Here is a 25,728-nt window from a genome sequence, read left to right on the forward strand (position 1 = left end):
CATTCCCATTCCCATTCCGAGACATCTAAAGGTTGCAGGGTGTGGGGTCCCGGTCACTGCTGAATCGCGGAATGCTTAAGCGGTTCACGTTAATTATATTTAGAGAGGCATAGCGCCGTTGTTTGTACTTAATGCAGAGAACTGTAGTGACTTGACCGCACTCAATAATAGCTGGCGCCAAACTGTGCCACATGTCCTCCTGCATGGCTTTGTGGGAGCCTTTGTACCAAATATGTTATTTTATTTTAGTTTTTCTTCCGATTCTGTATATGTATGTCATCGGAATGTAATCAGAAGAAAAAACGATGACGTACGAGTACATCATTGGACCTGCATCATCCTACAAGTACGTCATCGGAATGGGAAAGGTTTAAGGATATACATTTCTAAGGGCTGAAAAGTTAGATGAGGATCTACCACGAATCGCCCGATTGATCGTCGCATCGCTCCAGCGTGAGAGATAACAGCAGCTTTGGGGAGACCTTCATCCAGCAGGCGGATGTATCATGGCTGATGACGGCCACGGTCATAATCATCATGATGATGACGACAATTTATCTAATTCCAAATAGAAATTAATTCAGGACTTCTTCTCCCACGTACAAAAATAAAGCTGTGACCATCGGAGGGACGGTCGACGGACACCGAGATTGCGCATCATGCAGGGGAGGGGTTGGTGGTGGGGTGACCTGCTGCTGTCCAATGCGTTTGCTGTTGTCCTGCACGTGGTCACGCTCCAGCAGCGTGCGCAGAATGAGGGTGATCTCCCGCTCCAGATCCTCGACGCGCGGAGTGAACGTCTGCAGCTGGGAATGCAGTCCGGCCATCGCGTTCTCCTGCTGGCTCTCTGAAGTGCGTGGGTGGGTGGGGTAGGTTGGGTGGGGATCGGGCAGCAGAGAAAGAGATGCACGGAAAATGTTACGGAGTAGCACTGCATATTCTGGCTCGTGCCACTTCTGGCAGAAGGACCTCCACTAAGGGCGCTCTAGAGGGTAATGCTAGGAATGGAATATATATGTAAGAAAGGACTCTCTCTCAGATGTCGATCTCCGTTGTCCTTTATTGGGTTCGTAGAATCTCGATACCACGGCGTCCTCGCTCAGGCCCGCGTCCCTCTCGACGACCTCTCCACAGCCCCTCGGCTGCTCCGATATGCAGTCTCCCTGCTGCTCTGATATGCAGTCTCCCTGCTGCTCCGATAGGCAGTCTCCCTGCTGCTCCGTTAGGCAGTCTCCCTGCTGCTCCGTTAGGCAGTCTCCCTGCTGCTCCGATATGCAGTCTCCCTGCTGCTCCGATATGCAGTCTCCCTGCTGCTCCGATATGCAGTCTCCCTGCTGCTCCGATATGCAGTCTCCCTGCTGCTCCGCCTTGCAGCCACACCGCTGCTCCGCTCTCCAGCTTCACTGCTGCCCCGTATACAGCTAGCCTCCCACAGCCGCTAGCTCTCTGCGTCTGACACCGATGGCTGACGGTGTCGACGTCTCCCACCGTGTGGCGACCGCGCCACTCTCTCTGTGCTGCCCAGTGTGGCCTCCTCCTGTTTCACTCCGTCTCCACTCCCCCTTCCCCTTCCGGTTCTCTCCCTAAATCCTCTCCCCCACGTGACCCTAACTCCACCCACTCCCCACGTGACCCAGACTCCGCCCTCCCTCAATCCTTGCTCGCATTACATATATATAGGGTGGGAAGGGGGCGCTACTACAGTTAACAAACCATCTCAGCTGTAACAGCTATGAATCTCAAGGCTTTTATAAAAGTGACCTCATGAAACCCTCTGTTATCCAGAATGTTAATGTTTCTTGATCATTCGTTTGATATTTTGGAGCATTTTGCATGCACCTCTGATTAGTGCGGTATGCACGGTGTGAAATAAGTTGAATATACGTACATACGCACGTACAGAGCCATAATATGACTGAAAATAAATATTATAGGATTTCACAACCCTCCCGCGTGGTCGCATGAACCGCGCGGTCATCCCCACACACGCAACCACCCCAGCTACACACGCAATGCCTCGCTTCCATCTCTGTTCGCGGCGGAGAGCTCGTCATGTTTAACACCGTTGGCCCTCTCCGTGTCTATTCATCACAAAAACAAACCCCCCCCACACCATCATCCCCCCCCCCCCGCTGCCCCCCGTCTCTCTGTCAGAGGCGCTCGTAATGCCGCCCGGCGTGACTCTCGGCGAATACATTTCCACACTCGGCGCGTCTCAACGGGGCGCGGAGAAGCTCCACCGTGAGAGAAGCCTTTGTTCTTTCATCCATCGATTTCCCATCACACCAAGCGGCCATGCAGTCCAGTGGCAGCAGGGCTCACCTCTAACACTAAAAGTTCACCGGTTTAAGCAAGAATCCCTCCCTCCTTAGGTGCGAAAGTGCATCATTAAAAGGCTCACGGCCCTTCAGGAGATGATGGCGTCCAGCGCATGACGTTCTGAGTTCTTGCTCACGGGGACGCAAAGGGGCTACGTGACACCCTTCAAGATAAAGGGCGAATAAAGTGTCGGAATTCCACAAGCGGGGCGGAACGAACGCGCACTCTAGCCGAGTGAGTCGTGTACATTATCCCCATTCGGGTAAATCGCTCGGAGGCTAATATGGCTTTCTCGAGAAAAAAAATTCACCAACGAGAACCCGGTCCGGGCCGGCGATTGGTCCGTCATCACAGTGACAAAATAGGAGATGCGAACGTTAACAGGCGAGTCGTCCCGAGATACTTCACACACGTCCCTAAGTCCACAACAGCAGCGAGGAGTCGTGGTGGAACACTTGGCGAGCACAGTCGGCAGCCCACACAGTGCCAACAATGAAAGCCAACAACCGACAGAAACGAAACTAAAAACTTAACTATTTTTTATTTTACTAGGTAAGGCCCACTGAGCTATATAGCTGTTTTTCAGAAGCGACCTGGGCCACAAATGATAACTCAACAAAATGGCTTATCGTCACGTGGGAATTTATTGCAGCCAAATATTCTAAACGCATACCGATTATAAATGTGGAGGGAAAAACCGAAGGACCCGGAGAAAAATCCACACGCCCATAGGGAGAACATGCAAACTCCAATTATACAGCAGGCGTCAGGGCTGTGATCGAACTCACGCCCTCCTGTGTACCAGACGAGGTAATTAACATCTCGCCCCCGTGGCGCCGAACACTCGCGAGCACACGGCGCTTCATGATACCCCCCCGGTACCTTTGGAGATTCTCTCCAGCAGCTCCTTGTAATACTTGCGGCAGGCCATGACGTCTCTCTCGCTTTGCGCGTGGTCGGCCGCGTTGATGGAAGACCCGGCCTGTGCCTTGAAGCGGGTCAGCTCCCTGTAATGAGTCTCCATGCGCTCCAGGCCACATTCCGTCTCCGTGCGTGGCGCCGATTTCACCTTACAGAGGGCACGCATCGCACACGCGTTGGCAAGGTCGGCCGTGAGCGAGTGGCAGAAGGATGACTGCCCAGTCAATAGAACCTGTCGGTGTGAAGATTCGTGGACCGCGTTGTTGTTCAGGCTTTCGCAATCAATATTATCCATAATAGTTTTTTTTTTAAGTTAGATTACGTATGTATAAATGTGTCGTTAAACCCGCCGCCACCCGACACAGCCAATTAGTAAGGTTTGTCGCGTAAACAAAAGGTGCCAATTAATTACTGCTTCAGCACACCGGTGTGTTGGAGAGTAAACCCACAACTGATTGGCTGTGTCTTGTGGTGGCGGGTTTAACGGCACGTTGATATTTATGCGACCTAAACAAAAAAACACATTATTCTGGTTGTTCAGAATGCCTGACATTTGGCTCAAATTGCCGGGAGCTTCAGCTCGAGCTGACAAAAGTTTCAGCTCAGTTCCTAAAGGATTCACCCATCAAGTGAAGCGAAGCAACGGACATCGTGCCGAACAGCCTGGAAACACAACAGAGAGCTAAACAGCACTAAACAGCAAGCCCGCGAACACCTAGGCAGTGGCAATCTCATTCTAATTCCACTGGGGTTCGCATAGCTGGAGGTCACTCATTCACCTATGCTGCCCCCAAGGGCTAGAACTCCCCCCAGTCATGCATGCTGTCGACTCCCTTTCCCTCTTCAAGTCCTGTATTCTTTTGCCTATGAACGGCTACTATATATACACGAGAGTGCACAGTGAGCAAGACGTGTAATATTGGCATGAATCCATCAAGGAAAACCTCGCTGAGATGGTCTTACACAGGTATGTTTGCCAAATAATGTTGTATGTATGTACGTTGAACTTCTTTCGCACCGTACATAGCCAACCAACCGTGCTAATCAGAGGTTCGAAGAACTGCCTTTAAGGATTGCCTTTACGAAAGGCAAATAAATTAAATTGAGGGCTCTTATTCGGTTGTAATATTTGAGGTTCACATGGCCAAACTTCGGTACCTGTAGGATTTTTATAGTTAAGAATGTATGCACGAGGGCGTATGGAGCCAGATTAAGACTCCATTAGGCAAATTTTCCAAGTTTTACTTTTTTCATTTTACATAAAGCAGTAGTTGCGAACGAGAACATAGAAACAGAGCGTGACATTGAGCCTCACCGAATCCGCCGTCCAAGACTTGATGGTGTCCGTGTCTTGGCGCAGGCGCTGCCAGGCCGTCACGCTCTGCAGGTTGCCTTGCAGCGAGTTCCACAATGTCCACACCTCCGCATAGAGCTGCTCCAGCCTGCGCGCACGGCCATGCGATAACCGGGTGCCAGCAAACACGCACGAGCCAAAATGGGGGGGGGGGGGGGGCGGGGGGTTAAATGCAAAGATCTTCCCCACGGCCTGTCACTCGGTCGTCGAAAGCCAACTTTTTTAAAACCGGCGCAAAGAAATCCCGTGGGGAGTTTACCGCTGGGTATTTACGTTTCGGTCAAATCACCCTGCAAGGCGCCCGGTCTCGTCAGATCTCGTGAAGCTAAGCAACGTTGAGCCGGGACAGTGTTCTGATGGGTGATCGCCGTTTACGACGATTTCTATAGGCTGCTGCGGGACAATGTGGTCGGTAGCAAAAGCCAGTGCAGCGAAGTTCATTGTTAATGTGTATGTATACGCTCCCATGCCTATGCTCAATGCTTCCGCCAACCCACACTCATCAGCGTGGTGAGGTATGGTCACATAACCCAGCAAGATCCGCATAATGTGTGTGGTCCATACATATTTATTTTTATTTTGTGTGCATTGTGAAGAAAACATTTCGGTTTTAAACATAGACAATAATTGATTAACATCAGTATGCATGAATAACTGATTACTACAATGTTAACATGACGCTGATCAATGTTTGTTTGACGAATTACTCCCAGTGCCAATCAGGTACAAGGAACCATAACTTCACTGGAGGGTCTCCGTTCTAACACACATTTTCATTACAGCGCTTTGCAATGTAGAGGAGAGAAAGCAACATCCTTGCCTCTTAGCAGTTTCAGCATCAGATTGAGTTTTAGCCTTTCCAGACAGGTTGGAGACTTTCGCCTTGTACTCCGTAAACTTTGCCTTCTCCGACTGAGAAACAACAAGATTCAGAGTGAGGTTAATGCAGCACACAGGTAACAAGAATACAGTTAAAGACTACACATCAAAGAACATTCAGCACTGGTGAGATACAAGTTACCAAAGTTGATGTTGCACGTAGTCTTGGCCATCATAGTTTGTTACTAACAGCACACAACCTGGAAGCCTATACGGCTTTGCATCTCTATCCGTGTGCATGTTAATGTGAGCGATGCATATTAGTGGTGGCTATGGATGTGGCCTGTAATCCAGGACCGTAGTAGCGAGGGTTGGTAGATCGTACTATGTTATGCAACTCCCTACCGCTGGGAATCGAGGTGCAATACCCTGGCCCGCCAGGAGACGGCGGTACAGCAAAAAGGTGGATTCCACCTTTTCCGTCTGTATGGGATAGAGTATTCCCCCTTCGCACGTGTGGATTTTCTCTGGGTAATCTAGTTCCATCCCACATTAATTGACCAATAACACCTTTATACACGGAGGAGCGCAGAACTTGGGTAATTGTTGACACCAGCTCATCATGTGGCTGCCTTCCCCAATCGTCTGAGGTTCCTTGCTCCTCTTGGGGGTTCTCTCTCTGCGAGTTTGAACTGTGTGGAACGTTACAGGTTTAAATAATAATACTAATTGTTATCATTCATGCTAGGATACCTCAGCGTCCTCAGTGATAGTCTCTACGCGAGAGAAACTGGTCGACTTGTCCACAGAATACTTCTCCTTGATGGACTCCTGCAGGATCTTCAAAGTAATCTCAAGCTTGCCAGCCTCCTTAGCGAACTGAAATGACAATGGAACACACCCCCAACCAGCATACTCGTACAGTGACCAACCGATTCACACGATATCCGGCATTTAAAGCACAGGCAAGAGGCCACTGAGCTAACACGTGTGTCTTTTTCAAGTCTACATTGGGGGAAAATACAGACAAAAAAGGTGGCGCTTAGAAAATAAAACCCATAAAATAGATTCATCGTGTTTAGCACCAACAACATCCAACTTACTGAACGTGGAAAGCAGTGATATGTAGCTTAAAATACAGTACGGTTAGAATGGCAAACTTTAAAAGGTATCTGTTCAAAATTGTGGATCGTATTTAGAAACAAAGGTAATGAATGTAAAGCGTCTAACCCAACCCCCCCCCCCACCCCTATAGAGACACGGAGAGAGACAGTCGACCATAGGCAGAGAAGAAGAGGAGGATCTTGAGAATGGACTTGAATAGCGGTTGAGGGGGAGGGGCGTGAGAATAATCTAATTTAAGGAAAAATACACTGAGAGACTCATACCCGTGTTGCCCTTATCAGTGTCTACCTCATTACAGACCAATTTAGACCTCATTGATCACCGCGTGCCCTTATACATCTCAACGTTCATCCTACATAGTCCCATCACAAGGGAGAAACACAAACAAATAGACAAAACAATGTTTGCCCGTATTGAAACGGCTGTACGCCGTATGGACTTGAAAACTCAATTTCCCCTGTACAAGAATACGGGGTAAACCGTGCGGGTTGACGGGCATTGAGGATCGAATTTCCCCTCTAGAGCTCCGTGGTTTGTGAGATCGCGTCGCTCAAGAGGCAGTGGCGCGCCCGCGTACGGAACGGCGGCACGGCTGTGGCACAGCCACCGCCGCTCGCCACGCTCACCTCGTCGTCCTTCTGGCGGCTCATGTTGGTGGTGATGAAGCGCAGGAAGTGACGCATCATGGTGAGCAGCGTGGAGTAGCGCGTGCGCAGATCCACGTACTGCGCGCGCAATGGGGTTGACAACGTCGACGGGGGAAGTGGGGGGGGGTGTGGGGGGTGGGGAGGGTCACGTGATAAGCCACTTCGTTAAGCTATCGTTTGTGGCCAGGCTGCTTCTGATAAGGAACTAATAGCTCAGTGGGCCTTACTTGGTGATTACAACCAGCTTTTTCAGGCGATTTTCCTTAATTGTGCAAAAGTCTTCCTGTTTCGGTCTTATAAATACAAACGTCATATTTTTCTTCTTCTTCATACTCAAATTGTAAATGTTGTGGATTTACTCTCCAACACACTGGTGTGCTGAAATAGTAATTGGCATGTATTGTTTACTTGACAAACCTTACTAATTGGCTGTTTCGGGTGGTGGCGAATTTAACTACATAATTATTGTTACGCGATCTAACCCTTGAAAAAACCTTCATTATGTCTATACTCAGGTTGCCACCTCTGAGGTATTTAATGAGAAAAAACGGGGATCTTCATGGGAAGATAAACATGTCACAGCCCCAGAGGAGGGGTAAAACTCTTCGTGCAAATGCACGGGACCAGCTCACCTCGTTGGTGACGATGTCCGACGCAGAGTGGTGAATGCCCTTTCTCTGCGGAAGCCTGTGGTACTTCTCCACCTGACCTCGGAAAGTCATGAGCAGCACCTCGTAGTCCTGCAGAGAAACGAATGTGTTCGCGCCGCTCGGTCATGATACGTTGAGGGACGTTCTTTTGAACATGTGCGCGTACGGCTGTTTCATCAATCCACTGCTGGATGAGGGACTTCGTGATGTTGTGCGGGTCGTAGGGGTAACTTGAGTTCATCACACTGGTCGGTGCGAGTTAGTGAAGGCTGGGGGCACAGACATGTGAGCATAAAAATTGCGGGACCATAAATCTTGCTGTGCCCCTCTCTGTTGATGACAATGGAGCTTGCCTAGCTGCAGCCTATAACACCTGTGTTAATAATACTACTTTCATTTAATATAGCGCCATTCGTGCTAAAAGTTTATTTGAACAGTGAGAGACAGAATAACAACAACAAAATCCAGAAAAACGCATGTCAAAAATGTTATATATTGATTTGCATTTTAATGAGGGAAATAAGTATTTGAACCCCTCTCAATCAGAAAGATTTCTGGCTCCCAGGTGTCTTTTATACAGGTAACGAGCTGAGATGAGGAGCACACTATTAAAGGGAGTGCTCCTAATCTCAGTTTGTTACCTGTATAAAAGACACCTGTTCATAGAAGAAATCAATCAATCAGATTCCAAACTCTCCACCATGGCCAAGACCAAAGAGCTCTCCAAGGATGTCAGGGACAAGATTGTAGACCTACACAAGGCTGGAATGGGCTACAAGACCATCGCCAAGCAGCTTGGTGAGAAGGTGACAACAGTTGGTGTGATTATTCGCAAATGGAAGAAACACAAAAGAACTGTCAATCTCCCTTGGCCTGGGGCTTCATGCAAGATCTCACCTCGTGGAGTTGCAATGATCATGAGAACGGTGAGGAATCAGCCCAGAACTACACGGGAGGATCTTGTCAATGATCTCAAGACAGCTGGGACCATAGTCACCAAGAAAACAGTTGATAACACACTACGCCGTGAAGGACTGAAATCCTGCAGCGCCCGCAAGGTCCCCCTGCTCAAGAAAGCACATATACATGCCCGTCATGAAGTTTACCAATGACCATCTGAATGATTCAGAGGACAACTGGGTGAACGTGTTGTGGTCAGATGAGACCAAAATGGAGCTCTTTGGCATCAACTCAACTCGCCGTGTTTGGAGGAGGAGGAATGCTGCCTATGACCCCAAAAACACCATCCCCACCGTAAAACATGGAGGTGGAAACATTATGCTTTGGGGGTGTTTTTATGCTAAGGGGACAGGACAACTTCACCGCATCAAAGGGACGATGGACGGGGTCATGTACCATCAAATCTTGGGTGAAAACCTCCTTCCCTCAGCCAGGGCATTGAAAATGGGTCGTGGATGGGTATTCCAGCATGACAATGACTCAAAACACACGGCCAAGGCAACAAAGGAGTGGCTCAAGTAGAAGAACATTAAGGTCCTGGAGTGGCCTAGCCAGTCTCCAGACCTTAATCCCATAGCAAATCTGTGGAGGGAGCTGAAGGTTCGAGTTGCCAAACGTCAGCCTCGAAACCTTAATGACGTGGAGAAGATCTGCAAAAAGGAGTGAGACAAAATCCCTCCTGAGATGTGTGCAAACCTGGTGGCCAACTACAAGAAACGTCTGACCTCTGTGATTGCCAACAAGGGTTTTGCCACCAAGTACTAAGTCATGTTTTGCAGAGGGGTCAAATACTTATCTCCCTCATTCAAATGCAAATCAACTTATAACATTTTTGACATGCATTTTTCTGGATTTTGTTGTTGTTATTCTGTCTCTCACTGTTCAAATAAACCTACCATTAAAATTATAGACTGATAATTTCTTTGTCAGTGGGCAAACGTACAAAATCAGCAGGGGATAACATACATTTTTCCCTCACTGTACATATAAGGGACCAAATCTCATATACAGCCACTACAAGCAAAATCTAAAATGAATAAACAAATGAAGAATTGGCACCAAAAAAAAAAGTGCATTCTTTACACAGACAAATTCACAGCTGAACTACATTTTGCATTAAATACTTTAAATTGTGTTTCGAGTTTTGAAGACAAGTCCGACTTTTTTAGGGTATGAATGTAAACGCTGTTGAACTATGCCTTGTACTTGCAGTTTAAAATGAATACAACCTGTATTTTAGTCAAATCTAAAGGACTCTTTAAAAATGTAATTCTTTTCAATGCTTAACATTCTCATATCATACAGGATTATGTATTATTGATCCTTTATCACGTTTGATGTATCGCTATGTGGTCCTCTCTTGAAAATTATGTAGCTACTCTCAATGGGCTCTCGTATGGTTATAAATCATTTATACGAATAAAATGAATCACACATTATGGACTGAATATTTGTACAGCTCAGTGTAAGTCATACATTCAAATTGCCCAGTAACATGTGCTTCTGCTAAATTGAATGTCAGTCCACACTTCATACTGTCTTTGTGTATTACCTGAATAAAAAAAAAAACTATATCGCATTGCGTATTAATAAACAGGTCATTAAAATTGTGAATTGTAAAATTGCACACGTCATAAAGTGAGCAACATTTCCAATTGCAAAGTTGTTTAATGATCTATTCCAGCAATTACGGAACTTTTGCACGTTAACTCTGCATGAATATTTCACGATGTAATTTCATTTCAGTTCCTCTCCACGTGTGTCCTGGGGGAAACGTTAGTCAACAAAGGCAGCCGGACATCACATATTTTTATTCTAAAGTTAGATTTAGGATTCTTTTTTTTCTTCCCCAGACTAAACAAATAATCTCTCGCACTGTGACAAAAGCAGAATGACCCAAGTGTGAAATGTGTAAATGTTTAGATAAAAAAAACAATTGTCTTAATCGTTCAACTTAATTGCTTTACATTGGTATGCATTAGCAATGACCCACGCCTCATTAGGTATGTAAAGAAAGTGCTGAGTCCCAGTGCTGTAAATGGTGGAGCCCTACAATTGCTTGCTTATGCCAATGCTGGCAAAAGGGCCTCCGCTAGATAGAGCTCGAGAGAGTTCCCACAGAGATATTGTTAAGCCGACTCTTCCACACCGGCCAGACAAATTGGAAAAATAGGTGGCAGCACTCACACTTTAGCCCCACCGTACACGACCTGCCGGTCGTCACAGTGTGGCGCCACACTAGCGAGATGTCAACTACTTCATCTGGTATACAGGAGGTCATCGGTTCGATCCCGACCCTGGCGCTTGTATATTTGGAGTTTGCATGTTCTCTCTGTGGTCGTGTGGATTTGTATCCGGGCCCTCTGGTTTCCCCTCCATATTTAGAAATATGCACTATTTGCCTGCTACCAATTCCAAGTCGTAAGCCACCTCGTTGAGATATCATTTGTGGCCAGGTCGCTTCTGAAAAAATAAGTAATAGCTCAGTGGGCCTTACCTGATGAAATAAAAAAAATTGGTTGTAATAAGTTTTAACAGTGTGGTATACTTCTGGGTGGACAGAGGTGGAGGGTATTTAAGAAACGTGCACCACTGTTTGAACAGCCGCACCAGGAGATGGGAACCGGTTGACCTCGGCCTCGCAAGTCGAAGGTGCTGACCATTACTCCACGGACGGCATCCGTCACCAGTGCTGCACTTGTTAATGTGTTTACCTTTACTCCGGATGCGAACTCTTCCGAGTACCTCTGGCACTCGTTGACTTTGCAGTCGTTCAGCTCAACCTCCTCCGCAAGTTTCTGCCGACATAAATGGAATAAGACAGGGAGAAAAGTGGCATCATATTCCCGTTAAAATACAGATATGTTAAGGGCAGGAACCCGAGAATGATTCTGAGAGAGCGAGCGCTGCTTGGTGCACGTGATTCGCTGCAGTAAGGTTTGCTATACTGTGACCTGTGACGGAAGATCATGAGGTGGTTTCCACCACCAACAAGGAAAGTTGACCGCAAAAGGCATTGTGGAGAGGGGGGTGGTGTGGGGGGTAAGAATGTGGGGAGGGGGTGGTGTGGGGGGTAAGAAAGTGGGGAGGGGGTGGTGTGGGGGTAAGAGTGTGGGGAGGGGGTGGTGTGGGGGGTAAGAAAGTGGGGAGGGGGTGGTGTGGGGGGTAAGAAAGTGGGGAGGGGGGTGGTGTGGGGGGTAAGAATGTGGGGAGGGGGTGGTGTGGGGGGTAAGAATGTGGGGAGGGGGGTGGTGTGGGGGGTAAGAAAGTGGGGAGGGGGTGGTGTGGGGGGTAAGAATGTGGGGAGGGGGTGGTGTGGGGGTAAGAATGTGGGGAGGGGTGGTGTGGGGGGTAAGAAAGTGGGGAGGGGGTAAGAATGTGGGGAGGGGGTGGTGTGGGGGGTAAGAATGTGGGGAGGGGGTGGTGTGGGGGTAAGAATGTGGGGAGGGGGTGGTGTGGGGGGTAAGAGTGTGGGGAGGGGGTGGTGTGGGGGGTAAGAAAGTGGGGAGGGGGTGGTGTGGGGGGTAAGAAAGTGGGGAGGGGGTGGTGTGGGGGTAAGAATGTGGGGAGGGGTGGTGTGGGGGGTAAGAAAGTGGGGAGGGGGTGGTGTGGGGGGTAAGAGTGTGGGGAGGGGGTGGTGTGGGGGTAAGAAAGTGGGGAGAGGGTGGTGTGGGGGGTAAGAAAGTGGGGAGGGGGTGGTGTGGGGGTAAGAATGTGGGGAGGGGTGGTGTGGGGGGTAAGAAAGTGGGGAGGGGGTGGTGTGGGGGGTAAGAGTGTGGGGAGGGGGTGGTGTGGGGGGTAAGAATGTGGGGAGGGGGTGGTGTGGGGGGTAAGAAAGTGGGGAGGGGGTGGTGTGGGGGGTAAGAAAGTGGGGAGGGGGTGGTGTGGGGGGTAAGAATGTGGGGAGGGGGTGGTGTGGGGGGTAAGAAAGTGGGGAGGGGGTGGTGTGGGGGGTAAGAAAGTGGGGAGGGGGTGGTGTGGGGGGTAAGAAAGTGGGGAGGGGGTGGTGTGGGGGGTAAGAATGTGGGGAGGGGGTGGTGTGGGGGGTAAGAGTGTGGGGAGGGGGTGGTGTGGGGGGTAAGAGAGTGGGGAGGGAGTGGTGTGGGGGGTAAGAGTGTGGGGAGGGGGTGGTGTGGGGGGTAAGAAAGTGGGGAGGGGGTGGTGTGGGGGGTAAGAATGTGGGAAGGGGGTGGTGTGGGGGGTAAGAAAGTGGGGAGGGGGTGGTGTGGGGGGTAAGAAAGTGGGGAGGGGGTGGTGTGGGGGGTAAGAAAGTGGGGAGGGGGTGGTGTGGGGGGTAAGAAAGTGGGGAGGGGGTGGGGGTGGGGGGTAAGAATGTGGGGAGGGGGTGGGGTGGGGGGTAAGAATGTGGGGAGGGGGTGGTGTGGGGGGTAAGAATGTGGGGAGGGGGGTGGTGTGGGGGGTAAGAGTGTGGGGAGGGGGTGGTGTGGGGGGTAAGAATGTGGGGAGGGGGTGGTGTGGGGGGTAAGAGTGTGGGGAGAGGGTGGTGTGGGGGGTAAGAGAGTGGGGAGGGAGTGGTGTGGGGGGTAAGAGTGTGGGGAGGGGGTGGTGTGGGGGGTAAGAGTGTGGGGAGGGAGTGGTGTGGGGGGTAAGAGTGTGGGGAGGGGGTGGTGTGGGGGGTAAGAAAGTGGGGAGGGGGTGGGGTGGGGGGTAAGAATGTGGGGAGGGGTGGTGTGGGGGGTAAGAAAGTGGGGAGGGGGTGGTGTGGGGGGTAAGAGTGTGGGGAGGGGTGGTGTGGGGGGTAAGAAAGTGGGGAGGGGGTGGTGTGGGGGGTAAGAATGTGGGGAGGGGGTGGTGTGGGGGGTAAGAAAGTGGGGAGGGGGTGGTGTGGGGGGTAAGAAAGTGGGGAGGGGGTGGTGTGGGGGGTAAGAATGTGGGGAGGGGGGTGGTGTGGGGGGTAAGAATGTGGGGAGGGGGTGGTGTGCGGGGTAAGAATGTGGGGAGGGGGGTGGTGTGGGGGTAAGAATGTGGGGAGGGGGTGGTGTGGGGGGTAAGAGTGTGGGGAGGGGGTGGTGTGGGGGGTAAGAGTGTGGGGAGGGGGTGGTGTGGGGGGTAAGAATGTGGGGAGGGGGTGGTGTGGGGGGTAAGAATGTGGGGAGGGGGTGGTGTGGGGGGTCAGAGTGTGGGGAGGGGGTGGTGTGGGGGGTAAGAATGTGGGGAGGGGGTGGTGTGGGGGTAAGAATGTGGGGAGGGGGTGGGGTGGGGGGTAAGAATGTGGGGAGGGGGTGGTGTGGGGGGTAAGAAAGTGGGGAGGGGGTGGTGTGGGGGGTAAGAAAGTGGGGAGGGGGTGGTGTGGGGGGTAAGAATGTGGGGAGGGGGTGGTGTGGGGGGTAAGAATGTGGGGAGGGGGTGGTGTGGGGGGTAAGAATGTGGGGAGGGGGTGGGGTGGGGGGTAAGAATGTGGGGAGGGGGTGGTGTGGGGGGTAAGAATGTGGGGAGGGGGGTGGTGTGGGGGGTAAGAGTGTGGGGAGGGGGTGGTGTGGGGGGTAAGAATGTGGGGAGGGGGTGGTGTGGGGGGTAAGAGTGTGGGGAGGGGGTGGTGTGGGGGGTAAGAGAGTGGGGAGGGAGTGGTGTGGGGGGTAAGAGTGTGGGGAGGGGGTGGTGTGGGGGGTAAGAGTGTGGGGAGGGAGTGGTGTGGGGGTAAGAGTGTGGGAGGGGGGTGGTGTGGGGGGTAAGAAGTGGGGAGGGGGTGGGGTGGGGGGTAAGAATGTGGGGAGGGGTGGTGTGGGGGGTAAGAAAGTGGGGAGGGGGTGGTGTGGGGGGTAAGAGTGTGGGGAGGGGGTGGTGTGGGGGGTAAGAAAGTGGGGAGGGGGTGGTGTGGGGGGTAAGAATGTGGGGAGGGGGTGGTGTGGGGGGTAAGAAAGTGGGGAGGGGGTGGTGTGGGGGGTAAGAAAGTGGGGAGGGGGTGGTGTGGGGGGTAAGAATGTGGGGAGGGGGGTGGTGTGGGGGGTAAGAATGTGGGGAGGGGGTGGTGTGCGGGGTAAGAATGTGGGGAGGGGGGGTGGTGTGGGGGTAAGAATGTGGGGAGGGGGTGGTGTGGGGGGTAAGAGTGTGGGGAGGGGGTGGTGTGGGGGGTAAGAGTGTGGGGAGGGGGTGGTGTGGGGGGTAAGAATGTGGGGAGGGGGTGGTGTGGGGGGTAAGAATGTGGGGAGGGGGTGGTGTGGGGGGTCAGAGTGTGGGGAGGGGGTGGTGTGGGGGGTAAGAATGTGGGGAGGGGGTGGTGTGGGGGTAAGAATGTGGGAAGGGGGTGGGGTGGGGGGTAAGAATGTGGGGAGGGGGTGGTGTGGGGGGTAAGAAAGTGGGGAGGGGGTGGTGTGGGGGGTAAGAAAGTGGGGAGGGGGTGGTGTGGGGGGTAAGAATGTGGGGAGGGGGTGGTGTGGGGGGTAAGAATGTGGGGAGGGGGTGGTGTGGGGGGTAAGAATGTGGGGAGGGGTGGTGTGGGGGGTAAGAATGTGGGGAGGGGGTGGTGTGGGGGATATGAATGTGGGGAGGGGGGTGGTGTGGGGGGTAAGAATGTGGGGAGGGGGTGGTGTGGGGGGGGGAGTATGAATTTGGGGAGGGGGGTGGTGTGGGGGGTAAGAAAGTGGGGAGGGGGTGGTGTGGGGGTAAGAAAGTGGGGAGGGGGGTGGTGTGGGTGATACAAATTTGCTGCTTTGAGCTCTCACTCACCCTCTGCAGGCCGATCTGCTCGGTGATGGCACGCGCGTCCTGCTGGGGCATGCTCTCTATCTGCTCCTGCCTCTCCATCGCCTGCCCCAGCCACGGGTTGAGCGCCGCGTGGGAGTCCTTGTAGGACTTCAGCATCCGGCCGAGGCTGTCAAGGTTCTGGTTCCTGTGAGAGCGCACGAGTACAGCGCACGGTGCCGAGCGGATCAGACACGGTACTTGTAGCGCCACGATTGCGATGTGCTGTTGGGCACGGTGATGTCCGACGTTTCATCCCAAGCGTTGGCAGCTTCTTCAGGAAGTGAACTGAACTACATTTAAAACAAGGAGGCTGTCACGACTAATTTTACGATTATTAATAAAAAAAAAACATATCTATTGTGAAATATACGTAAGTATGTTGAACTTCTTTCGCACTGTACATAGCTAACCATGCTAATTGAAGGTGTATGGGGGGGGGGGGGATAACAAACTGAACATAATAAATTAGTTCGATAGAAATTAGTCCCACCAAGTTTTCACAGTGATCATTGCTCCGATGGCCACACACAGTGGCCTGCTCTTGCAAATGCCACCAGGGGCTTTTTTTATACACCCACTGTGTGCAGCAGATGGCAGCCCTCCACCGTGGATCCCCCGGATTTGAACCATGACCCTCTGCGGGAGAAATGTGCTGACGGGGCATGCGGTCGGGGAATGTCACCTGGCGTCGATCTGCTCGCGGACGGCGCGCCAACGCTCGGCCAGGTCCGAGGCCCGCGAGCGCCAGCCCTCCAGGTTGGGGTCCCTGCGACTGTGCGTCTTGGTCAGCTGATCGTTGGCTGCCCGGGCCTGGACCAGCTGCCTGTCAAGGTCAGAGAACACCTCCTGCTTCTGGTTGACCTCAGCTCGCAGTTGCTGCCCAGGGGGGGAAACAACAAAAAAAGGCAACCTCAGGCACCGGTGTGACCGCGTTTTGAAAATATTCACAATTCGTCGGCTAGAGATGTTGTCCTTCCCCCGCACCTCCGTTTAGCACGGTTGGCTATGTACATTGTCAAAGAAGTTAAACATACATGCGTATCTATGAGCAACAACGACCATTTGTGTGGCCAGCCGCGATCAGCCCGTCCTATGGACAAGGGTTCATCTTTATAAACTAGTCTACAATAAAAAGGCAAAGCACAGGTGGCTCGAAGCCTCGTTAGGATTCGTCACCTTTATGTTTGTATATATCTCAATCATTGTACGTTAATGGCACGTTCAATGGCAAGGTGCCTTTCTTTGTACAATTGAAATCCCATCATTTAACACGAGACGAAAAAAAGTATTTGATGGAATTAGCTAAGATATACTCTTAGATTTTTTTGGTAAAGTCACGTAGGTAAAAAATAAATAATAATAGAAATAATAATAAAAATAAAATAATACATCACGACGTTTCGGAGGCAACACAAGTCTCCGTCATCAGGTGGGACCGTCACAGCTAGATTTACTGTGACTTTACCGAAAAACCTAAGAGTATGAATCCTTGCAGTCACGAAAGCTTCAAATCTAGCTAAGATATAACATCTGTGAACACTAAATCTTCTGGACATATGTGAAAAAAATAGCTTCATAGCTCATCGGATTCCTCAACTACAAATATAGATGTTGCTTCAGATTCTGGTAACATGTCATAAAATATAACACTTGGGTGGCATTAGCCAAAATATAAGTGGACCTATCAACAAGTGGTGTCTAGCGATTGAGCGTGCAGGTAGTGCAACTACACCATGGCCCACTGGACCAGAGGTGGACAGGCCCCCCGGGCTACGAAGAGTGGGAGGTGGTGGGGGGGAAGGTGGACAGGAGTTCCCATTTCATCCCTTGTACTCGGGGGTGGGGGCCCGGAACAACCGTCCCGCGACACTGATTAACGCGCACAAAGTTGACACAAATGCCCAGCGCCTCACCTTGAGCATATTCCTGTAATCTTCAATGCCGCGCACGTCCGCCGGAGAGGTTTCTTCCTCCACCAACTTGGCCTCGATTCCACGCACCACTGGCTCGGCCGCGATGGCGCTCTGCACCAGGCCATCCATGGCCTTCAGTCTGAGTGGACAAGGCCAGAGGCAATGTCAGTCCCCAAAGAAGCCACTTTCGTTCAACACTCCATGCAAAAATTGTAAACGATGACGTCAATTCTCTTTCACGCTTTCCATTTGTTTAACACGTAGGTTTTCGCGACCAATATCATCCATAATATAGGTCTTTTTGGGTTAGATCGCGCAAATATAAATGTGTCTTTATATTTACACGAGCTTTCCAGAGCTTTTAACAAAGTGTTGACGCATTAGCCTCGTCCATCCGTCTATAAATATGATATTCCATATGACGTTTGGGAATCACCCGACTGGGAAATGGCCAAATTGATTTGGATTGTGAAAAGAACTTCATAGCCCCATGGGATTCCTCCAGTATAAATACAGATTCTAATTATGGTCGAAGAGTTGCCCAAAAATTAAAGACAAAATAGCAGAGCAGAAAGTACTGTTCACATATGTGTAAAGTTTTTGCCCTGACAGCTTCCCATCAATATCTATACTGGTAAAGAAATACTTCTTAGGACAAACTAATGTTGGAAAATGTCAGTCAAACCATGTACATGTAATGTGAGGATATATCCGGGTGGTTGATGGATCACACCTCATTATGATGATTGGCTCTACCGGTCCTGGCCCATAGCCAATAGGGGGAAGTCTAGGGGCGTGGCCCTGACGTAATGGCAAGGTGACATCTGTAGGTAGAGGATTGGATCTGCTGGCTTTCGCCACAGCCAATGGGGGGACGAGTCAGGAGCGCGGTCCTGGGATCGTACAATGGAGTCTAGAAGATTCCATGGAGGTTAACCAGGATTGGTGGAAAGGTATCACGTGACCCGGGTATTAAAAGGGGTGGAGATGGCCAACACGTGGTCAGATCTGGAACGAACGGAGGGTGAGGCCACACTGGAGCGGGGTCCAGGCTGCCACGTGGCCGCGCGTGTCTCTCTCTCTCTCCCTCTCACGCTGTCTATCAGCAGCGTGAAGGAGTAAGACAGGAGTGTTGTGAACGAAAGACAAATAAAGACCGGATTCCAGAAGTCGCTTCCACGACCTTTATTACATACATGTAAAATGTTTTATCATCAACTGTATCTCAGTTTTGTGGTTGGGAGTCATATGGCTAAGAAAGATCCTCATGGGAAATGTCTTCAATCATCAGTGAGTCACAAAGAAAATGCCATTGTAAATGGCTGCTCTTCTTCATTCTCTGTACAGGGCAAGCAAATTCTCAGATCTATTTTTAATGTTAATCCATCACAGACGCACCGGGCCAAAAAAAAGGAACAAATGGAAGAAATTTGCATGGTGTTTTTCTTTTGTGCCGTTCTCAATGGCTGGGCTGGGATCGTGAAATTGCTACACTTCGCAAGACATTTAACCCATTGTGAAATATAAATTACAACCAAAGCACCATCTTAAAAAAGATTGTAAGAAAAAAAAACGGTGGCATCATGGCCAAGAGAGGAGCTCGAAGCGGACCGCTCCTCCTACCACACATGTTAAGTAAACGACGCCTTTCACAACAAAATGTTGGTTAACTTACTTCTTCCCCGTCCCCTCTAACCACCCCCTCATATACAGGGTGCTTCAAAAATGTTTTAACACTTCCGAGAATTTGCAACAATACCACAAGAAATGTGCCTCCGGGCTCTGGAGACCTCCTGGAGAAGATTCCAGGCATGCGTTGGCAATGATGGCGAACAAATGGAGACTGACTTTTTGAAGCTATTAATATACATTTCTTATCATGTTACAGTATATTATCTGTTCTTTTTCCATTAAAACGATAGTCCCATATAAATGTTAACATTTTTTTGAAGCACCCTGTATATAAAGCCCTCACCCCCATCCAGCAGAAGATCCCCACAAGTTAGGGTGTCGAGCCTTCCACCCCGCCACCTACATATGATTTTGAAGCGCCGAAAGTCCTCCCCGCCCTGCGTTTTTTTGTCTCTCTCCCTACCCTGAAACCACCGGCGCACGGTACCGGGCTTGCACGCTTACCAAACACACACACAAAAAAACGTAAGCAAAGGGAAAGTGCCGCGCTGGCTCGCATTACCACGATTACTCACTCTTGTGTGGCCATGGTGGAGAGGCTGTAGACTTGGTCCAGACGCTGGCCCGTGCGCTGCAAGTGAGCGGTGATCGCCGGTGGGGCCGATGGAATCAGCATGAGGGTGACCTTCTCCTTCACCCTCTGGAAGTCATCGCGAGCGCCGTCCACCTCCTGGTGCACTTTCTGGACACAGCCCCACCAACGCACCCAGGTCAGTGTCGTCGCGATCGCCTCTGCTGGCAGTACGTGTCCATGCTCCCCGCCTTCACCAACCGGTGCTAACCAACGTGGTGAAGTGGGACAGGCAAACCAATCCCTACCCCCCCCGCCCCTTACTGTGTCCTGCATGGCATGAGCAGGCCCTCATTCAGCAATGGATTAACAAAGGACTGTACGTGTGGCGAGCTGTTAACTACCTCGCCTGGTATACAGGAGGTGGTGGGTTCGATCCTGATCCTGGTGCCTCTCTATTTGGAGTTTACATGTTCTCCTCGTGATCACGTGGATTTTTCTCCAGGTTGTGTGCTTTAATATGACAACATAGCCTACGTGTGTTTAGAGTATTTGGCTGCAATACATTTCCACACAATGAGCCACTTCGTTGAGCTATCATTTGTGGCCAGGCCGCTTCTGGAAAAAGAACTACGAGGCTCGGTGGGCCTCACGAGGAAATAGTTCAGTTCATAAGTTGTGTTTGGTTCCACCTCTCAAATTGCTCACCTGCAGTTCGGAAATGCGCTTGGCACTCTCCTGCGGGGGGTTCTGCTCCAGCATGGTGTTCACCTTCTCCACGATGCGCTCCTCATAGCTGTCGAGGCGCTGCGAGACGCTCTGGCACTCGTTGACGCACGTCTGGCTCAGGGTCTCCATCTGGGAGGCTGCAACCGCAGGGCGATGGAGACACAGAGGACAGGACGGATCAGAGTGTCGTTTTGCTTTCCTTCCCTCCTCCAACGCACGGGGGTTAGGACGACGGGAGGTATGTATTTATGTATGTTGAACTTCTTTCGCACCATAAGTAGCCAATCGTGTTAATTGGAGGTGTGGGGAAATGACAACAAACTAAACACAAAAAGCAGTTTAAAAGAAATTTGTGTTCAATATAGATTCAAAAGTTCCAAGCCTCCAGTGGCTTCTATATCGATGGGTAATAGTGTAATTTTGCTACTCTTCCTCGTCCACCGCGTGGGGTTAAGGTAATGGGAGCTGGCGGCCGGGGGGAGAGGTGGGCAGGGGGGAGGAAGGGCAGTGCGGTCCCAGTGGCGGAGTTTCAACGGGAGGAGGGGGAAGAGGGGGAGGAGCAGCGATGACGCTTCGATGACTCGTCGGTTGAAATCGATCCTCGACAGTCACGACAGGCGCGTCGCCGCATGTCAGAATGAATCACAATTCGCGCAACTTACGCGACGCTTAGCGTTGCTCCTCGCCCTCGACCGACCCATACTGACCAACGCGGTGACGGGTGGACAACCCCCTCACGATTTGCCTCGGTAAGGAGAGGCTCTAATCCGGCAGGGCATTGACAAAAGGCTGTTGTAACAGGTGCAATTCTAATGGGGATTTATTTCCGAGTTGGTGCATGGCTCACGGTGTCGCTGCCGCTCGTGATTAAGGCAACGTGATAAAATGCTTGAACAAAATGAATAAAGCTTTATTGAAATGACAGTGGAATATGTTGGCTGTGAAAAAAGTCTGTAGGTGTCTAAAAGCACCGAATCCACCTGTAGATTACAACCCATAACCGCGGAGAGCACCCCCTTGTGCAGTGCTTTACCCGTGAAGTATCGACAGTTCAATGTTAATGTGCAGTTTTATTGAGGGACTGCGTGTTACCTTGGTGTGGTCTGGGACTAATTTTGTTGTTGTTATTTTTGCTGCCACGCTTGCGTTTAGTGTTGAACAATCGGCAGGAATTAATGTACTCATGTGCATTATTTATTTTTGGTGATTTGGTTACCTTTTCTCTATTTTGCACTGCTATCGTTTTTTTTCTTCCTATTGTTTGTTGTAACTTGCTGACCCGCCCCTACTGGACATCTGTATAAAGATAGAGTTTCACAGCTCATTGGATTCCTCCTCCTGCAGTCTAAATACGGATCCTGAGCTCAGCGCTGTCGAGTGCCATTCGTATGGACAAGAGCGGATTAGAGCGGCGCATGTTGGGGGGGGGCTTGTGGGGGGGGGGGCTTGTGGGGGGGTAGGGCTTGTGGGGGGGGGCTTGTGGGGGGGGGGCTTGTGGGGGGGTGGGGCTTGTGGGGGGGGCTTGTGGGGAGATGGGGCTTGTGGAGAGGGGAGTGGGGGGCTTGTGGGGGGGCATATGGAGGGGGGCATATGGGGGGGGGGCTTGTGGGGGGTGGGGCTTGTGGAGAGGGGCAGAGGGCTTGTGGAGAAGGCGGGGCGAGGGAGGGGCGAGGGGGGAGGGGACGCCCACCCTTGTCGACGCTCTCCAGCAGGCTGCGGTAGTGCTTGCGGCACTCCTCCACCTCGGACTCGGCGCGGCCTCGCTCAGTGCGGCCCAGCGCCGGGCAGCCCTGCGCCACCTTGAGGAAGTCGCGGTAGTGCTCCTCAAGGCCCTCGACCGTCGCCTTGCTCTCCGCTCGCGGAATCGCTTTGAACTGCACGTGGGTGAAAGCGACGCACACGGCGGTCGGCATGCTTCCACCTCCTCCTTCTCCTCCCCCATCACGTTCTTGCTCTCTCTCCTCGCCCCCATTCACCGGAGCAAGCTTCCCCCTCCGCCATTAGCTCACTAGTTTCCGCTTCTCTCTCAAAACTCACTTTTTCTCCCTTCTAAACACTCCCCCTTCTAACCACTACTAACCACTTCTAACCACTCATCTCTGGCCAAACATCCATTGAGATTATTTAGATTATTCTGGTGCTGTAAATGTCCAAATGACGGGCTGCTTTGTTGAGCTATTATTTGCGGCCCAGTCGCTTCTGAAAAAACAAGTGAATACCTCAGTGGCCTTGGCCTGGTAGGATGGGGGATGGTTTCGTTGTATTTGTGTGTGCTTGGGTGATTTGTTTACCTTTCTTGTACTTTGCACTACTGTCAATTTTTTGTACTGTTTGTTGTTGTAACGTTCTTACCTGCTCCTGCTTTGTAGCTAATCAGATTCCTCCAGTATTCATAAATATTCTCATTCTGATCTCCCCCTTCCGACCACGACCGTTCCTGCTCCCTCTTCATAATATCTCCCCCCATGGCTACCACTCATTTCCCATCCACCCAATTAATTCATCATCATCATTTACTCTTGCCAATGTTTCTTTTACATAATTCACACATCACATGTTCTTCTCGTCTATTTGATTCACCTCATCTTCACCGTTACATTAATCTGTACCGTTGTTAATTCTCTGTAAAGCGCCTTGGTCAGGGCATCGGTCAAGGCGCGATATAAATTACAATAAGATCAGATACTGGACATGGTGAAGGTGCAGCCCTGAATTGTCTTGTTCATGCCAATGCTGGTGGAATGGCCTCCACTAGATGGGAGGCTTTAGAGAGAGCCCTTTTCAGACAGTATTTGGCCTACTCTTCCAGGCTGGTTAAACATCTCGGAAGCACCCACATTATATGCCACCATGAGTGGCCCGCCAATTGACTAATCGCGGTAAACCCAATCGTACTGCCGGTTGACACAATTTGTCGGAATTACAAAACTTGCCCATTGTTTCAACTGCGGCGCTGGGAGATTCAACCTGCAACCTCTGGGTTGCGAGTCCAGCGTGCCAACCATCACACCACACAAGCAGGGTCCCATTGACAGACTCCGTCGTGACGTTGCACAATGCCACACTTGCAGCAGCGCGTTTTGAGCGCTGGGGCAGGGGGTGCCTTGCCCCCCCCCAGGTGGCCAAAGCTACGGGCTGGGTGCCCCCTTGACAACCACTGTGAGATTTGTTTTCAACAACAGTGTCAAAAAAGGAAAGAAAAATTAAAATTGGAGCACCCCGACAGTGTTAAATCTTGGAGGCCGTGAGCGTAACGATGTGATTAGGCAAGAGGAGGCGCTATATATAATAGCCGAGGTGCGACCGTGCGAGACCAATCAACTATTGGGGCCCCACCTGACCGATTGCCGCACCCCTTGAGCCGACAATGAAGTCACTAAGTCACTACGCCACGAGACCACTGCGCCCATTTGTACTCGTAATTGCTTTCCGACAGAACCGGCTCCGTCTGGGACCATTCACAGCGTTGCCTCTTCCCTCCCCCTACCCCCCGGCACCTGGCTCCAAGCTCGCTCGACGTACCGAGTCGGTGGTCCACGAGCGAATGTTCTTGGTGTTTGCCAAGAGCTGGTGCCAGGCGAGGAGGCCCTGCAGTGCTGCCAAGCGCTTCTCGTAAGCCGCCGCAACTCTGTCGTACAGCTGCTGAATCCTGCAGCCAACGGGGGCAAAATTAGGGAAGGGGGGGGGACATGAGATTGGTGGATGCCTTAGCTGTGATCTTATCTGATCGCCGCCACAACTGCCTCGCAAATATCACAGGCACGGGAGATTCCACGGTTACGGAGTTACGGAACCAAAGTAGGCGTACGATACGTGCAGTCCTTTTCTCAATAGACTTCAGGATGAAGACTTGGTTGATCAAGGGGGTTGTTTAGCTATGCATCATTCTGCTGGTTGGTGTGGGTTGGTGTCGAGGAACAGGCTGATACCGGTTCAGTTTTTTTGTCTTTAATTTGTTGTCCTTCCCCCGCACCTCCGATTAGCACGGTTGGCTACATACAGTGCAGAAGAAGTTCAGCGTACATACGTGCAGATATTACTCGTTACCGCTGTCAGCCATGACTGTGAATCAAACTCAGGTAGCCACATTGATAGTGCAATGCGTGAACCACTGAAACGGTAGTTAACATCTCGCCACCATGGCACAAGAGCATTCGACCGTGGAGGCAATGCTTACGCAACCGCCAGCGGGATTGCGCATGTGTGCGTGCACGTGTGTGCGTGCGTGTGCGTTCTATGCACTCACCCCCGCGCCATCTCAGACTGCTCCGGTGTCTTGGTGCGCGCGCTCAGCTGTCCGATGCGGATATTGTATTCCATCATCTTATGCTGTACGTCCTGCGATCACACGTTTCAAACTGATGCCTTCAGTAGTTGCCGAGCGCAGCCGGCGTGGGCGCCCACGCGTTTGTTTTCATATATCACCCGTGGGCGAGTGGCGGAACGAGTGGACGCCCGTCAATCACGGCCCCGATCAGGGGTCGTTGATTGGCGGGTGGACCGATCCCTGATGTCCTGCTGCTGGACAAGAGTTTCTAATCTTTAATGCATGTTTTGAGTTTTTTTTTTCCTCAAAAAACATATATATTCTAGTCAGTGGTCGTTTTTTTTTTTAAAGATGATACGTGTATCCCTTGTAGCCCCAAAAGAGAAGAAAAAACGGACGAGCTACGAACTATTTGGGCACAATATGTAACCTTGTCAAGAAATAAATTGAAATATACATTTCCTAAAATCCTAAAAGAAAACAAAGCTGCGAACCAATTTATTTCAAGATAAGCCCGGATTTTTGTGAATTGCATGGAAAATTGTCCATAGCTCATAGTAAAATTTTATTTTATTAAATTATTTGGAAACGGCCAAAATCTGTCCCATGACAAGCAGCGATTTGTGGCGCAGAACACCGTAGGGTTGCCATCTGTCCCGGTGCTCCCAGAATCATCCTCTCTCTTGGTGGAAGCTCTTCTGTGAAAGCAGTACGTCTTCCCGTTGTTTTGTCAGTTGCGTCATAATGCACCACTCAAGACAGTTACAAGCAGTTCTGCTCTCCTCCAGTGCTGCTATATATTCTTCTTCCCATATTTCCCGTTTTATACATATATACAGTAACACTGACATAGCAACACTCGTATGAGCATTAATATGGACTTGCTTCCCCACTTCCAGCGAGCGAAGGAGAGCAATAAAAACACGCAAAGGTGTGCTCGCAGGCAACAGGAAGGCACGACTACCACTGTGCCTCGGACGCACGTCATGTGACCACCACATTGCATGTGCAGAGCTTTTGCAGTTGCATAACAGCTGGCAGCAGCAGCACCCTCAATAGCCATAGCCGTTTGCATGTGGAACTCCTTTTCCATCACACGTAGCTAACCTTGCGAAT

The 25,728-nt window shown here is 50.9% G+C and overlaps 1 protein-coding gene across 1 annotated transcript in view; it reads right to left on the reverse strand.

Moving 5' to 3' along the window:
* Positions 1-25,728, reverse strand: part of LOC133349075 (plectin-like) — a 95,452-nt gene that overhangs the window by 16,674 nt on the left and 53,050 nt on the right. Inside the window, exons 31-46 of the mRNA XM_061562214.1 lie at positions 24,592-24,683; positions 23,868-23,994; positions 22,036-22,219; positions 20,325-20,482; positions 19,621-19,787; positions 17,414-17,552; positions 16,183-16,376; positions 15,483-15,645; positions 11,510-11,593; positions 7,818-7,925; positions 7,165-7,263; positions 6,167-6,292; positions 5,415-5,506; positions 4,556-4,682; positions 3,202-3,388; positions 690-847 (exon numbers count right to left, since the gene is read on the reverse strand). Coding sequence (XP_061418198.1) covers positions 690-847; positions 3,202-3,388; positions 4,556-4,682; positions 5,415-5,506; positions 6,167-6,292; positions 7,165-7,263; positions 7,818-7,925; positions 11,510-11,593; positions 15,483-15,645; positions 16,183-16,376; positions 17,414-17,552; positions 19,621-19,787; positions 20,325-20,482; positions 22,036-22,219; positions 23,868-23,994; positions 24,592-24,683 — 2,205 coding nt within the window. The remainder of the gene's footprint in view (positions 1-689; positions 848-3,201; positions 3,389-4,555; positions 4,683-5,414; positions 5,507-6,166; positions 6,293-7,164; positions 7,264-7,817; positions 7,926-11,509; positions 11,594-15,482; positions 15,646-16,182; positions 16,377-17,413; positions 17,553-19,620; positions 19,788-20,324; positions 20,483-22,035; positions 22,220-23,867; positions 23,995-24,591; positions 24,684-25,728) is intronic.

Source organism: Lethenteron reissneri, chromosome 29 (assembly GCF_015708825.2).
Source record: "Lethenteron reissneri isolate LAM-NWPU_2019-01 chromosome 29, ASM1570882v1, whole genome shotgun sequence".
Classification (NCBI taxonomy): Eukaryota; Metazoa; Chordata; class Hyperoartia; order Petromyzontiformes; family Petromyzontidae; genus Lethenteron; species Lethenteron reissneri.